A 16,822-nucleotide genomic window follows, 5' to 3' on the forward strand; every position below is an offset into this window, starting at 1 on the left:
GCAGCCCGGCGCGCGCGCTGAGAGATGAGTCCAACACCCATAGAGAATGACAGGAGAGTCCAGCGCTCCGTCATTCTCTATGAGCGTTGGACTCATCTGTCAGCGCGCGCGCCGGGCTGCAGCGGCTGAGATCTCCGGGACCCGACCGAATCCAGAAGCGGGACCCGGCGGGATGAGGTAAGTATAGGGGTCTCTAACGGGGGGTCGGGAGCCTGTCACCCCGGCACGGGGGGTGACAGGTTCCCTTTAAGCAGTAGGTAATCCCATAATTGTGCCCCATGTAGTAGCCCCCCCCCCACTGCCCCACATACTATCCAGGCCTACTATTAGAGCCCCACATAGTAGCCAGCCCTTCCAATAGTGCCCAATATAGTAGCCAGCCCTCCCAATAGTGTCTTATATAGTAGCCAGCCTTCCAAAGAGTCTCTTATATAGTAGCCAGCCCTACAAATAGTCTCTTATATAGTAGCCAGCCCTCCCCAATAGTCTCTTATATAGTAACAAGCCCTCCAAATAGTCTCTTATACAGAAGCCAGCCCTCCCCAATAGAAGCCAGCCCTCCATAATAGTCTCTTATATAGAAGCCAGCCCTCCCCCATAGTCCTTATACAGTAGCCAGCCCTCCCCAATAGTCTCTTATATAGTAGGCAGCCCTCCCCAAGTCTTTTATATAGAAGCCAGCCCTCCATAATAGTCTCTTATATAGAAGCCAGCCCTCCCCAATAGTCTCTTATATAGAAGCCTGTCACTAAAATAGTCTCTAATACAATACCACCCCCTCCCCCATAGTTTTATATAATAGCCAGCTCTCACCAATAGTCTTAAAAAGTAGCCAGATCTCCCAATAGTCTTATATAGTAGCCAGCCCTCCCCAATGTATTATATAGTAGCCAGCCCTCCAAATAGTCTCTTATATAGTAGCCAGCCCTCCCAATAGTCTCTTATATAGTAGCCAGCCCTCCCAATAGTCTCTTATATAGAAGCCAGTCCCTAAAATAGTTTCTTATACAATACCACCCCCTCCCCCATAGTTTTATATAATAGCTCTCTCCAATAGTCTTAGAAAGTAGCCAGATCTCCCAAGTCTTTTATATAGTAGCCAGCCCTCCCCAATAGTCTCATATAGTAGCCATACCTCCCAATAGTCTCTTATATAGTAGCCAGCCCTCCAAATAGTCTCATATAGTAACCATCCCTCCAAATAGTCTCTTATATAGTAGCCAGTCCTCCAAATAGTCTCTAGCTTTCTCCAGATTAGCCTAGTATTCATTTCCTGTTGTTTGTATGGCGCCAACCTATTCTGCAGCACTGTACACAGATTGTCAATGATAACATCAGCTCCTATTCCCGATGGAGTGTACAAACTAATTTTCCTGTTTCAGACACACACACACAGGCGCACAACTAGGGCCAAGTGCATAGGAAGCAGACGAATGTGTTTGGAGTGTGGGATGGAACCCACTCAAACATGGGAAAACACATAACCTCCATGCAGATGTTGCTTTGGTAGGTTTCCAATTCAGGACCTCAGCGCTGCAAGACAACAGCACTAACCACTGAGCGACCGACACAGTAAGCATACTAACTTACAGAGAACTTACGGCTAATCCCAGATACAGTGACCTTAACATGGGAAGGCATCGGACTGATTTCATTTTAATTTCACATGGAAATTCTACATTAGAGTGTGAAGCTATGCCTATAAAAAGCTTGTCTAACATTTCTAGGTCGGTTTTGTGAGTATATATACTCCTCAGGCTTAGTTGACGTTACAGAAATGTACTTGTTAAACTTTCATGTATGAAAAGGGACAGAACACATAACCTGTTTGTCCAAATCCCAGTTCACAAGATGTTTGTTGCTATTGGCCAACAGGAAATGCTAACTGCATAAATGTGTTTGGAAAGTGCAGAGCTTGTAGAATATTAGGCAAGTCCTGAATGAGTGAGTCAGGCACAGGACATATTTCTAACACTGTGTTTATTTGCTGGAAAATGTTCAACTGCTGGAACAGTCAACAATGGTGGAAAAAAAACAAAATTTCACAATGAGTTTCAGGCTCAAAACCATTAAAGGGTAAATATATTTGATCATCTCACACCCAACCACAGATGGAAAACATCAACTTACAAATCAATAGAGATTTCACTGGAGCAATATACAGTAATGAATGTGAAGTGTACAAAACCACCAATGTATTGACAGACAGGTGATTGTCTAACAGCTTCCAAACTAAACAGCATTTCTCTCTGCAAGATAAATAGCATGTAACTGAATGTAGACCTTTCAGCTTTACACGTACAGGATCTGCAGCAGATCTGCACCAGATTTGATGGTGCAGACTTGATGCTGTGTTCAGTTATTTAGATTAAATCTGCTGCGGATCCGCAGCAGAAAATCCGCTGCGGTTCCTATACGTGTGAGCACAATTAAAATAATTTTTTGACCAGTTACACAAAAAAGAGTACAAGGGCGGGGGGCGTCCAAGAATCCAAGAGTAGTTTTAGATTATCTGTCTCTAACGCATCCACCAACAGGCTGCTGGTCGGTTAAGCTGGCTCCAGCGGGTGAGTGGGAGGACCAAAAATGAAAAGACGGATGTTGTTGTGAATCAAAGATCTTCATTTCTGAATCACTTTGCATTCTCAGTTCAAGTTATATACTGTACTTTTACATTCCTGGAAAACCCCTTTAGATGAGGAAGTGGTTGGGGATCAGGAACTGTAGTGGAGGACAGTGGACCCGAGGTGAAGCCAGGGAGGCAAGTGCATGTTGTTTTGTTCACCCACCTCCTCCCGGAAGTTGGGGGGGGGGGGGGGAGTCAGTTTTCCCTTTAAAACCACTTTTACTCTGTGGTGGTGTAATAGAGGGAACCCTGCAGTTAACTTATTTACAAGGAAGATGCATGTTATAAAAAGAAGGAACTGTCAAACGTTTCTAAAACTTTACAAATAACAAAAGAATAATACATGGTTTAGTTTTCCCTTCATTTTGGCTTATGCAATAGATCTTATTTTGACTGCACATATGATCCAGTGTTTTTATTATTGTACTCTAGAAGTGACTGTTCTCAGGTCTGACAATAACCACATGGATGAGTCTGTAAACAGATAGATACTTTGTGGACCGGACAATTTGCAAACATTTTGGAATAAATATAAAAAAAAATGTCTGGCATAAACAAATGTCTGCAATCCATCAAAATATCCTCATCCCAACCATGAAGTGTAGACGTGGGAGTGCGGCTACATAGATGAGCGGCCAATAACCTACATAATATCAAAATAAAGGAGTTCTTATTTCGGTCAGGAAGCATCAACTAAAACGATACAATCGAAGCTAGGGTCACATGTAATAGTTTAGTTAATTCCACTCCAGTTTTGTTCTGTTTGTTTTTTTGCAAAAAACTGTGTGAACCTACTCTTGGGGTAACTTCACAGGTAACAGATCCACAGCGGAAACCCGCTGCAGATCCTGTAGTGTGAAGCTGAATGCGGATTCGCTGTGTGTATGGGACCCGGCCTCTTTAACACCCCCCCACCACCACCGGCCACCCGCCCGCCGGCAGCCCCAGCCCCGAGGCTGTGTGTGACGCTCCCGGCTCCCCTCACTCCTCATCAGCCAATCAGTGCTGCCTGATTGGCTGATGGGGAACCGGGAGCGTCACACACAGCCGTGGCGCCGAGCAGGTAATGTATGCTCGGGGCCGGGGCTGCGGGCTAGCGGGCGGCCAGCGGCGGGGGGGTTAAAGGGGCCGGGTTCCATACACGCAGCGAATCCGCTGCGTGTATGCGATCCATTCAGCTTCACACTACAGGATCCGAAGCGGATTTCCGCTGTGGATCCGGTACATGTGAAGCTACCCTAAGAGTAGGTTCACATGTAGTATCAGTTTTTTGCAAAAAAAAAAACAGGAGTGGAATTAACTAAATTATTACATGTGACCCTAGCTTCGATTGTACCATTTTAGTTGATGGTTCCTGACCGAAATAAGAATATGAAGTACATGTATGGGACCCATTCAGCTTCACAGTACAGGATCCGCAGCGGATTTTGCAGCGTGAAATCTGCTGCGGATCCGGTATGTGTGAAGCTACCCTAAAGGTGCATGGCTTTTGTGCCTTCTAAGTCATTTTCATCCTTGGTAAGAACACAGAGCAGAGTTGAATGAAGATTAGGATAAAAAAAATTGCAATAAAATTGCATCAGTTCTCATAGTCTTCCCATTGTGAGCAGATAATAGGGTAATACACACAACCTGGGGACAGGCGTGGTGCTGTTTTTCCAAGAAGTGGCTGAGTATTTTCTAATTCTGGAAACCCCCTTTAATATTGGTACATCTGTATGGAGTGCCTATCAGATTCCTCAAAAGCACACCGGTTGTTTTATACCACCATCATTTATCCTACTGGAAGGTTAATGGAGAGTAGTTATAATTGAGCCATGCATGACTCTACAGCTATGTTCACACAATGATTTCCTACAGCTGTTATTTTGAGAACCAAACACCAGCCGTGATTTAGCATGTTCCAACGTCCATCATTGCTATAACAGCCATTGGAACATTATTTTAGTTCAGAGTCAGAGATGGCCCTTTTGGATGTTACAAAAACAGGGCCACTTTTGCACAACTCTTGTCTCCAGTTTAAGTAGGGTTTTGAAACTCCGTTCCATTGAAGTGCATGGAGCTTTATTGCAAACCACACCTGAACTGTAGACAAGTGGTGCAAAAGTGGCCATGTTTTTGTAGCGCTGGATAACCCCTTTAAAAAATCCATAGATTTTAATACAAAGGACGGTAAAAAAAAAAGTACTAAGTGTGAACAACCTAAAATAATGGCTAGTTTGCAACACTAATTTTACGGCTGATGCGAACAGTGTTATTTTATACATTTCATGAACCAACGGCCGTTGTTTACATCACCTTTAAGGGAAATCATGTACATTACTTTTTAGTGTGTGAACATGGCCTTATAGGAAAACAACACTGACACAAATACATTGATACATTTGCTCCAATATATAAGATCTCATTAGCTGTGTGTTGACTTTGCTTACTTTGGCTGTGACAGGCATCCTGGTGCTATTATACCCTCATTTTCACCTTCAATTCGCAAGTCTGTGAGTTCATCCATGTCAACCATTACATCATTCTTCTGTCCAGGAATAGAAGGAAGAACAGAGAGGATCTTCTCTACTAGACTGTCACCGTGATGTCCAACAGCTCCTGGAGCAATAAGGAATAACAAGGTGGATTAATAGATTTTGGATCAAAAAAGTTAATAAATATTGACTTAGATTTGTCCCTGTTCACTCAGTAGAGATTGTATTTTATGTCTTTATCCCTGGTAAAGTTGTGCATTGAAGTGTCATATAGTCAATAGTGTATTTATCCTACTTGCACTAGAGCAGATGCCCACACTGGCACAGAAAAGTCACAATGATCCTGGAGCAAACAACAGTATCATATGGACCTGCCTTACTCTAGGGCCGTCAGACACACAATATTTACTAAAATGTCAATGTCGCTATATCTTTCAAAAGCTAAATCAACAGTAGATGTGATATAAAGCAAGTTTGTAATTTACAATACTTTATTTTATAGTTATGCATTAAAATAAAGCTACCTGTATACTTACTTGTATCCAGGTCCAGTATCCTGAGGGCAGCTTTTTAGTCTTGTGCTTGTTAATAAAAAAAAGAGACCAAACACATCCCAGCCAGCACAAAGTGTCAATGTATCCGGCTCAATGTATCCATCAATCACATGACTGCCTTCTCTATAAGCGTGCATATGACCTGAGAAACATGTGATTTCCTCTATTTAGTCTTTTTTTTTTTTTTTTCAACCGGCACAAACTAAAATACTGTCTTTAAGAGACTGGTATAAAAGTAGAGAGCTACCCACAGATGAGGTAACAAGATGGTCCCCACAAGTCTTGCTGCATAGATGTTATATACCGGGAAATGACTGACAAAGTGAAACAGTCATTTCCCCATATATAACGCTGTCTTCAGGAGACTGGACCTGGATACAAGAATAGCTTTATTTTGCAACTCCATACGGGGGAAATATAGTAAAAAAAAACCTGTATACTACAGAATCTCTTTTACAACGACGGACTTATGGGTGACATATTGTACCGCACGTCTAGACACTAGTCTTGTGCCCCCTTAAGTGTCTTCAGCTTTAAAGAGAAAGGTCTGTAAACCAAATCTATACACAGTAGAACCCTAAGGAGTCCCAGAAAACAGGATACAGCCACTGACCTATGCCTGTATTCATGTTTTTGGGCAGCTTTAAAGCTGCATCCAACTTTTTCAGCCACTAGTAATCAAATGCAGCACATCTGGATTTAAAAGAACCCGTGCCTGCTCAATGTTCTCTGATCTCTAATGACCAGTCTTAAAGAGGTACATTTGCGAAAACATTTTTTTTTTTTTTAAGAAATCAGCAAGGGCTGTGATCGCAAGCAGTTTAAAGGAGAAGTCCGGCGATTGCTAAAATCCTGCAGCCAGCAGAGGGAAATTGATTGCAAGTAGGTACTTATCTCTCCTTGTGCCTGCGGTGGGTTGCGGGACCCCCACCGGAAGTCATTTTCACCCCCCCATGTTGAGATGACGTCACAACTCAGGGGAAATACCTGTCCCGACTGCTGAACTTGGCTGCTCAGCCAATCAGTGACTAAAGCGCATTCCGCCCCAGTCACTGACTGTCTGAGCAGCCAGTCAATCAGCCGAGTCGTGACTTGGACACACCAGAGATCCCGGAGCCTGGCAGGAGTCCCGTGGCCTGCCCCGCCACTCACCACGGGCACGAGGAGAGGTAAGTGACTACTTGCAATCAATTTCCCCCTCCCCCTGCAGGCTTTTAGCAATTGCCTATTGCCATAAAAGTTTTCTATGTTTAAATCAACATTATGTATATGGACACTAGGTGTCTCCCTTCCTGTCAAACTTCAGTCACAGACATGGTTTGGTATTGACTGACAGTCATTTCTGAGCTTGAAGGAGCGGGACAAGTCTTAACTGCACATGTGTACAGTTGCTGCTCATCCTCATTCAGTAGCAGAGAATCCAGGAAGTGCTTGTATTGTATGGTCAGCTCTCCTGTCACACAGCAGCAAAACCTCAAACCGTGACATTATGCTGACTGAATTATTAATAAGTAAGAGCATTGTCGCCTGGGAAGCATGCAGAGTTGATATTCTAAGTTAATTGCCCTGCATGATAAACAGGCGTCTTTCCTTACGTTAGTGCACGAAGGATTGGGACTTCTGCATTTAGTCTCTTTTTCTTACAAAAAACACCAGTGTAAAATCCTCTTCCTATTGTTTTCTTTGCCTTTCAATCAAACTATTACATTTTCATGTTTTGACAACTACAGAAAACTACGTGCAAATCTAAGCTTGCAAACTGGGAACAAAAAGACAAATGCAACATCTGATACTATATGGATTTATTACATAGAATGTAGTCTACAATAAAAGGCAAGTTACTATGCTCCAGTCTATAAATGGTTTTATAAGCGAGCTGTCAACCATACAGTCACCCACAGGCTATTATGGCATTATTATAATGTATATATCATAAAAAGCTATTATAAAACAGTTAAATACCATACAATAAAATAGACACCCACAAAGTATTATGACATCTATTTAACAGATTTTTTTTCTCAGAATTATGTATATTGAATAGCATAGTCTATGACCCTATCCTATTTTTTATCTTTTGCAGCATATACATACATAAGGACACATTTTAAATGGGCTCTGCCATTACCACTAATGATAAATCAGTAGGGAAGGTGATATACCACATCTATATGAAATACAATATATGCATATGCAAAGTTTTGCAGATCTCCTGCAGACAGAACAATGTATGTGTCATATATGAATGGAGGAATAAGTATTATCGTAATGTAGCTCAGGTTCTAGTTAATATCTAAATACCTTTAGAAAACACTGAACCTCTTCTTTATCACAAAATGAAAAAACTTTATTATTTAAAAACACATTGTCATAGCCATATTTATAATATATATATATATATATATATATATATATATATATATAAAACAAAGAACCACGACTGGAAAGAATGTTAAAAACAGTGAACATACAAGAGGGAGCTGCTACAGATGGACAATAAGGAGTATGGACTAAGGAGTGAATAAATCACAAATCGGCAAAAGAGTAAAGTCCTATAAGTAAGGTATGTAAAGCTTAATAGTACACAGACTATGATGAAAACAAATGGTGCTACCTAAGTGGTGAGTAATTGAAACATCCACTGGCTGCCCCCACCCCACTGCTATGACAATTTGTTTTAATAATATTTTTTTTTTATTTTGTGATAAAGAAGAGGTCCAGTGTTTTCTATAGGCATTTATATGAAATACAATGCTATAGGTGTCTCACTTACTGAAAATCTACAGCCAAGGCTCCAACACGAATCTCATTTGGTCTTTAGAAACAGAAAAAAAGACCAAATGCAGGAAGTGATGTCTGATTGCAGATGAATGCTGATTGGCCAGCTGCCATACACGCCCCCGTGCACTGCTGCAGCAGAGTAAACTAACTGCTCTAAGGGCCCACCAGCTCAGTGTGAAATGCAGAAGCATGAGCAGCAACACATAAGGCAAGTATTAAAGGGATACTTTGGGCAAGGACCTTTTTTTGATACATGTTTAGGATTGGGTTGTTTGAAAAAAATTAGAACACTTGCCTCCCTAGCTCCCAATGCACAGCCGGTATCTTACCGCTTCATCCGGCTGTTCAGCTACTTCCGGGATCTGTTGTCCTGATGTTGCAGGCGAGCCCAACCAATCAGCGACAGAGGCAGGAAATCGCTACAGCCGCCGATTGCATGGGCTGGCCTCCAACATCATGACAACAACTCTATGCTCAATGGAGGCCTCTTAGGGTCCATTTACACAGAAAGATTATCTGCCAAAGATTTAAAGCCAGGAATGGATTTGAAAAGAAGATAAATTTCAGGCTTTCCTTTGTGACATGATCTGTTTATAGTCTGTTCCTGGCTTTGGCTTCAAATCTTTTGACAGATAATCTTTCTGTGTAAATGCACTCTTAATTATACTGATAAATGAACTTCAGTCCACACAGCAAGTGTTGTGAATAAGATAATCACTCTAAGAGCAGCAGGACTAGAATGGGGAAGTGAAGTTGCCATGTAAGGGGGGGAGCGGGCATCTGTTTACCTTTAATAAGCTAATGCTTGGGGCGGAATAAAACGTCCTCAGTGTGGCTCTTTAAAGGGGTACTCTGGCCAAGCTTACTTTGTCTGCAGCTCTGCTGCTAAAAGTGTGACATCATACTTCCAGCGGAAGAGCTGCTCACAAAGCAAGCTTGGTCACCCCTTGAGTACCCCTTTCATGATTCAACCTTGCAGATTGTTATGGTGCCACAGTGCTTACTGTTTTGTGCTGTTTAATAAAAATGTTTACATTATAATTTATGTTTTTTCTCTTTAGTCTGGAACTTTATTGACTTTATTTTACTTTCACGTTTTGCTAAGTTGACTTCTGAAAATGTATCTTTAGCATCGATGTCCTCTCATAGGCTCATACTCTGATGATATGCTTCACAAGTTCTCTCTCTCTCTCAGAGGTGCTGTGAGAACACAGTGTCTCACCAAGGTATGGCAGAGCATAGGGTGTGACAGTGCTCTGCTGCTACTACTACTTTTCACTCCCTTTTGTTGCCACCCTTAGCGTTGTGATATCAGAGAATGCCTTATGAACACTGCTCAAAAGTGCATTACACTGGGCAAAGCTCTGTCACTACACATACTCCAACTGTATATAGACCCAATGCAGCATAATGTCATCACATGTCAGTACATAACGGTATCTGCAAGTGTATGGGATTAGCGCTGGGACCCTTAGCAGCTTGAAGCTATGTCTCTGGTATATAATATGGTAAGAAGGTCCTCGTACCAGTAAGGTCCAGTGTCCTGTCTATGAAGACCAGTGACGCCTTGCTCTGGGCAGTCTTCCTGCGGTTTTTGGCCTGGGGGTAGTTGGCCAGTTCTCCAGCAATGATTCTGCTGAGGTACCCCACAGAGAAGCACTCCTCCCGCACTCCAATACCCTCCATAATGTTATTGAGTCCGGCCACTAAGTTCTTGATGTGGGTCTGCAGCTCCAGAGGGAGCGATGGGAAGTCCACGTCCACCAGCCCCGGGAACCTCTTCTTGTCTGGGCGGCTGCGGTTCAGGGCCTGGAGGTCTTGTCCTGGCAGAAGCGGGAAGAGGGAATGGTATCCTGGGGCCAGGAGGAGGACAGGGCTGATGGGGGCCAGCAGGAGGGGGGCCCACAGCACCTCAGCAGTGTAGCCCATGTTCCCCATCCACTCACACAGCTTCTCCTCCAGCTGCTCATACACAGCCCTGCCCTCAGCCTCCCCTGGGCTCACAGCTGTCACCACTAACAGTACTGGAAGGAGCTCTGGCTCACCACGTCCCTGATCACATCCACACTCCGGCCCCGCAATGGGCTGCTCACCACGAACACTGCCTTGGGCTGCCCGGGGCTCCCGGACTCAAAGCTGGAGAACTCTTTGATGTTGAGCGCTCCAGCAGCCAGGAAGAGCTCGGCCCCGCCGCACCAGTGCAGGATCTCCGCACACGGCTCGTCCATGAACACGACAGCCCGCCGCGACTTGGCCAGCACCGGCTCCCATACTTTTTGACTAAACGCTGTCAGTCCTGTTCCACTAGCCATGGTGACAGCACGCCGGTGCCACACTGACAGCTGCCCGCTGATGACGTGTCACAACACTGAGGTCGCGTACGATATACGTCATCACCAACAACATCACGTGGGGGGATAGTGACAGGTAGCGGTGTAGCGGTATAAGGGAGGCTAATGCCCGCCAATCACACTGCTGCTTTCACTACCAAGAGCCCTGAGAAATGGAATGGCTTCATTTACTCCACTTTTTTAGCTTCCTAACTTTATTTATACACTCTTTTGGGCACAAAATAATAATAATAATAATAATAATAATAATAAATATATATATTATATATATATATATATATATATATATATATATATATATATATATACCAAAAGAAATAAAATAAATTGATTCAATAAGTGTGGATTTATGAAGGTTTTTACATTTTTACAGGTGCACATTGACAAGCAGAGAGATGCCATAGTTTCTTTTTCTAGGGACACTTCCTCCGGTAATGAGGGGGTGGATTGTAATAGGGCAGAGTTTATTAGGTTGTCTTTTCTCAGACTGTACATTGTTTTCGCTATGAGACTGAGTTCACGTGGAGATTTATGGCAATGTCATATAGTAAGATGCCCTCTGTTGTTCATAGCAGCCAATCCCAGATGAGCGTTCTTTTTACCAGGCATGAAAAATAATAAAAGCTAAGCTGTGATTGGCTACTATGGGCAACAATGAGAATCTTACTAGAAGATAAACCTCAACCACATTATTTTGGTCAGGATTGTTAGCCCAAACCAGGATTCCTCCAATGCTGACTGTCCTCAGGTCTCCCAGCCACTCTGGATTGAGAGGAACAGCCCTGGATTTGTTACTTGCCATCAGTAATATTTTTAAAGCCAACCCTGGGGCAAATCTTTGTCCTGGGCACTGAGTCAAAACTAAGGGCCCTATTACACCAGCAGATTATCTGACAGATTTTTTGAGCCAAAGCCAGGCACAGACTATAGAAAACAGATAATAAAGGAAAGCCTGAGGTTTCTCTTCTTTTCAAATCCATCCCGGGTTTTGGCTTGCAAAACTCTGTCAGATAATCTGTTGGTGTAATAGGGCCCTAGGAGCAGATAAAAAGAAATGGGAAATATAAAGGAAAAACTTATACTTCTTTTTCCTGTTGGATCCACTTCCAACTCTGGCTAAATGGAAAGCTGTGTGTGATGACAGCCTGGAGGGGTGGCTTTTCTGGAAGAAGGTGGTCATGTTTTTATGGGTCTGTATATGGCCCCTCTAACACTCCTTACTCTCAGTTCTTCCTCTGCACCAGGCATCACTGCACATGACGTTCTGACGTTGGACGGTTGGAGTTCAGTGGATGGAAAATCATCTACAAATGATTACATTTGGTCCATTTTCACGCATACTTTTCCCCCCAGGACTCTAAAGTGCAGACAGATAGTCCTGCAATATATGGACCATCATAATCACTAATAAATTACATTCAGTCCAGTCCACTGACTACAATAGTCCCTGCACAGGTACACCATGATAAATGTCTCACTACTATCCTGCTAATGTGCTGATATACCCTGAATGTGTGGGCATTTTCAGATGTGAACATAGCCTTAGGCAAAAGTATTTTAGCCAGTAATACTGTATAATGAAACTGCAAAGACGTAGTGGTCTTTAAGAGGGTAAGTCACAATGGTCCTACTCCAGGGATTATGGTGTGGGGTGACATTATGTATGGTAGGTGGACTCCTCTTGTCTTAATCCAGTTGGAAGTTGGTTGCAGCCCTAAGACTGCAGGGAAAACATGGGTACAACCAGGGGCGGATTAACTTTACCATAGGCCCCGGGCTGTTCCTGTTCACCAAGCCTGCCCCCCCCCCCTACTGTAACTATGGAAGCACTAGCCTGGCGTTCATATTACAGGACAGATAATGTCATGATGTCCTGATTTGTGCAAAATTGCCATTAAAAAACTGTGATTTTTTTGCAAAGTGTAGCCAGGAGACAGTGCACCACTGAAAGTATAAGTCTTTTTAGGTGGTCATGGGCCCTCCAGGAGCTCAGGGCCCCCGGCTGCCGCCCGAAACGCCCCTATTATAATCCACTACTGGGTACAACCTATGGCTATGTTCACACAATGGATTTTTTATGACTAGAACGGCCTTTGTTACCGATTAAAACAACATCCGTTCTTGTCATGTATCCCATTAAAATAAATTGAAACAAATACAGCCGTGGAAATATTTGGCTTTTCAATCATTTTCGACCATTGTTTCCAAACAGCGTCCAGAAATAATTGACAGTTCACACACAGTGTGGTTGTAATGCGGATGTAGCCTGCCTGAGAATCAGTGCTTAGTTGTTTCTCAGTTACACCATACGGCCTGCCACCTATACAGTAGTATTGGCCACAGGAACAAGTAAAACAGTGGCCGTTGTTTGTACATATTGTTAGCATAGCCTATGACTGTATCGATGTTTTCCAGGAATCCCTAGGGCTTCATTAATATCCAGCCACTAAGGGTCAAATTCTGAGCTTCCCAAACTTCCCAATCTCTTGTTAGTATAAATAAAAAAAATTTAATAATAAAATACATTACATAAAGATCAAAAGTACATCTGCTAATTTATTGTGAAACATGAAAAACAACCACCAGAACAATGCTGTAGCTTTTTTTTTTTTTTTACAGCAGCCTTCACAGCACTCATCGCTAAGCATTTAGCATGGACTATGCTCTTTTTGCAAAATCAATAAAGCTATTCGAAGACGGGCAAACTATGCCCAAAGCCAAAATGGCCGCATTGACTGCAACAGCTCTGTCACATGACGGTAATACTAAATTTCCATTGGTTGCGGGCGGATCCCGGGACTGCGCGTGACTGGAACTGGCAGGTTCTCGCGATAGCGGCTTTTCCCTCTTTCTCGGGAAAGATGTCCGCCGGCGGAGAGCTGCTGGAGCGGATGGTGGTCACGTCGGAGAGTAGCGGCTCCAACGCGGCCGCTGCTCCTGCCCCAACCACCTCCCCTACAGCAGCGAGCACAGCCACCGCTACCACCGTGACCGCGGGCGGAGGAGGCGGGGATGAGGAGGAAGAGTGGCTGTATGGGGGTACGGGACTAGCTGCGTGTGTTGTGTGGCCTGCTGGCGGGCCGCGCTGTCTGATCTCCTGCTTATTGTCTACTTCCTCCATGTTGCGATTTCAGGACCGAGACTTCCCTCAGCAGTTCTCCCTGCTGTCACGTGTCACCCCTCGCACCACACTGCATTCATTGTGCAGCCTATTGATCCCTGGTGTCAGCCATTTCTCTCAGTCTCATAGAGGATGGGAAGATGCTGGGATCAGTGACCACAAGGCCATTGTCTGTTCCTGTCATCTCCCACACATCTGCAGATATATGATCAGCTGATCCCCAGTGAATGGGGCAGCAGTGTACCTGTTCCCAATGGGAGGCATGGGATCCTATCAGGTAGCTGGGGTGACAGGCCCTGGGAACAGGCACATCTCTCCTGTAGAGCAGTGATCACAACCTGTCACTTTACAACTGTTGCACAGCTACAATTCCCACCATGCTCTGGCAGTTGTGGGATGTTCGGGCATGATGGTAATAGTAGTTCTGCAACAGCTGGAGGGTCAGAGATCAGTGCCATAGATAGGAAAGTGTTGTCATAAGTAACTTCAGTGGAATCAGATGGGTACCACCTATGTGTATAGGGGAACCAATGTGCTGATTTTAGTAAAGTAACTTACCTCCTTGTTCCAGTTTTCTTCTCCATGGATCTATTCACTTCCTGGTTTTATCTTTGAACTTTGACCCTGCTGTTGCAGACACTTTCCCACAATCCCCCTTGTATGTAATATGAAAAACAACTGCTAGTACTAATTGGACCGATGATTGAACGGAGTATGAGCAGGGATGCCTGATGGGCTGTAACCAGGAGAAACAGGTTATGAAGCTGAGCAGCACATGGCAGGCTTTTAACACATTTTAAGAAATGCTTGTACATGGGAAAATGTTTAATTTTATGTAATGTATCAGTAGAGACTTATTTTTCTTTGTGACACCATCCCTTTAGGGGTCCATTCACACAGTGTTTTCATCTGCGTGTTGTGTTTCTCATGCCTTTAAAACACACAAAAAAGCAGTGGACACTGTGTGGCTGTACCCTTAGTGTTCCTGTCATTTACCAGAGGTTTTATACCCGGGAGAAACAATCAGCTGAAGGTTTGTTTTACCATCTCTCTCCTTACTGCTGGAGATGTGCTCCATAGAGTTTCCATATAATCTGTCTCCTGCAGCTGAGTGCTTCTCCCCCATTCTTCTACTGATCGGTAGGGGTCTCGGCAACCTCACCTCAACAGATCCAAATTTTAAATGATAGTAACACATGTCCCAGTAAGGGTCAATTCATACTATGGAATTAAGGCCCTATTCCACCAACAGATCTGACGACAGATTATCTGCCAAAGATTTGAAGCCAAACCCAGGAACAGACTATAAACAGAGCTCAGATCATAAAGGAAAGACTGAGATTCCTCCTCTTTTCAAATCCACTCCTGGGTTTGGCTTCGGCTTCAAATCTTTGGAAGATAATCTGTTGTCAGATCTGTTGGTGGAATAGGGCCTCTAGCAGGGGCGTAACTTCCACTGTAGCAGCCATAGCAGCTGCTATGGGGCCCACAGCATCAGGGGGCCCCATGGCCTGCTCCTGCAATACACTGGGCCCCCTAAGCCATCATCATTTGCAGCACCAGATGGCCAAGCAAGCCTCCCAGGATCTGCAAATGTCCCTCAAACTAAAAGCACTACTGACGAGCATTTGTAGTTATGTAGTTATGACAACACTTGATGGCTTAGTGGTCAGTGGAAGAGGTGGGGGGCCCAATCAAAAGTTTGCTATGGGGCCCAGCTATTTCTAGTTACGCCCTGTGGAATTTTCAGTTTTTGTCAATTCTTTGGGGGATGGCGGAATGCGCGGGAGACATCCTATTGAATCAATGGGACAGGCAGAACTTCAAGCGGAATCCACAGTGTAGAATGCTTAAAATTCTGTGCTAATACCATAGTGTGACCAGACTCTTAGAGACAGAGCATGGATAATAGGATCCCCAGGGAAGGCGGTCTGGTGGTTCTCTTCACTTTTATACACTACTCTGGCTGGCTTCAGCTTTGTTATACTGCTGACAACAGTACATATGTACTTCCTAAGATAATGATTCTTAGAACTCTGGTCTGTGCCATTCCTGTAATAGATGGCCAGCAGGGCACAGAAGCTGGTTTCTGTGCAATAGATTCGGATGGCAGTAAAAGTGTGACCAGGTGATATAACATTTTGTGGCCTTGTGTCAGTTTGTATCCTGTGACCATACAGCATGGCTCCAGTCAGTAAAGGTGACATATTCTTTGTGTCTTTATACAGAAGAAAATGAAGCTGCTGGGCCAGACGAGGATGAGGAAGACATAAGCAGGTAAGGGGTTTCTTACTGTCGGATGCAATTCACATTACAGACAGCTGATATTGTCAGGTCAAGGAGACACATGGTACCTTTCATATATCTGTAAGAAAATGCTTTTACAGATTGGAGAAGATTGTCACACTGTGGGTGCTGGGCCTGCCTCCAGTGCACAAGAAGAAAACGGTACTGAGCTCGGGAACCAAGTGGCATTTAGAAAAAAAAAAAAGGATATTGCCACCCATGTCGTGATGCTTTCGCGTTTCTTATTGCCATTATGTTTTGGGCTGTTTTCTTTACACTTATTTACATTTATTTACTTAAGTACTGTATGAACCTATGCTTCATATTGAAAAAGAATGTGGTGTTTGACCTATATGTCCAATGTTTTGTCCTTTTGTTGTATGATGGTAAAATTAATTTAAAATGTTGCAGGGGTGAGCCAAAACAAGAATGTGTACTCTCCCTGCCCCAGTCCTCTGCATCCTCCATGCCAGCACTCACTGCCCAGTCCTCTTGGCTGCTTCCTGATGTGCCATCCTTATAGAACTGCCTTGCTGAGCCAATCTCTGACTTTGGTAAGGCACCACTGGGGTCAGTGAATGTCAGTGTGTCATCAACATCAGGAAGTAACCAAGAGGATTGGGAGC

At 43.8% G+C, this 16,822-nt stretch overlaps 2 protein-coding genes across 4 annotated transcripts in view; one reads left to right on the forward strand and one right to left on the reverse strand.

Annotated features, from left to right (window-relative positions):
• Positions 1 to 10,828, reverse strand: part of SCFD2 (sec1 family domain containing 2) — a 398,883-nt gene extending 388,055 nt beyond the window's left edge. Inside the window, 3 exon segments of the mRNA XM_069977619.1 lie at positions 5,059 to 5,227; positions 9,965 to 10,456; positions 10,459 to 10,828. Coding sequence (XP_069833720.1) covers positions 5,059 to 5,227; positions 9,965 to 10,456; positions 10,459 to 10,750 — 953 coding nt within the window. The 5' untranslated portion in view covers positions 10,751 to 10,828.
• A 2,786-nt stretch (positions 10,829 to 13,614) lies between these two features.
• The window catches only part of FIP1L1 (factor interacting with PAPOLA and CPSF1), a 44,777-nt gene continuing 41,569 nt past the window's right edge, over positions 13,615 to 16,822 (forward strand). For all 3 annotated transcript variants that reach the window (XM_069977620.1, XM_069977621.1, XM_069977622.1), the window contains exons 1-2: positions 13,615 to 13,828; positions 16,139 to 16,187. In XM_069977620.1, coding sequence (XP_069833721.1) covers positions 13,651 to 13,828; positions 16,139 to 16,187 — 227 coding nt within the window. In that variant the 5' untranslated portion in view covers positions 13,615 to 13,650. The remainder of the gene's footprint in view (positions 13,829 to 16,138; positions 16,188 to 16,822) is intronic.

Source organism: Dendropsophus ebraccatus, chromosome 7 (assembly GCF_027789765.1).
Source record: "Dendropsophus ebraccatus isolate aDenEbr1 chromosome 7, aDenEbr1.pat, whole genome shotgun sequence".
Classification (NCBI taxonomy): domain Eukaryota; kingdom Metazoa; phylum Chordata; class Amphibia; order Anura; family Hylidae; genus Dendropsophus; species Dendropsophus ebraccatus.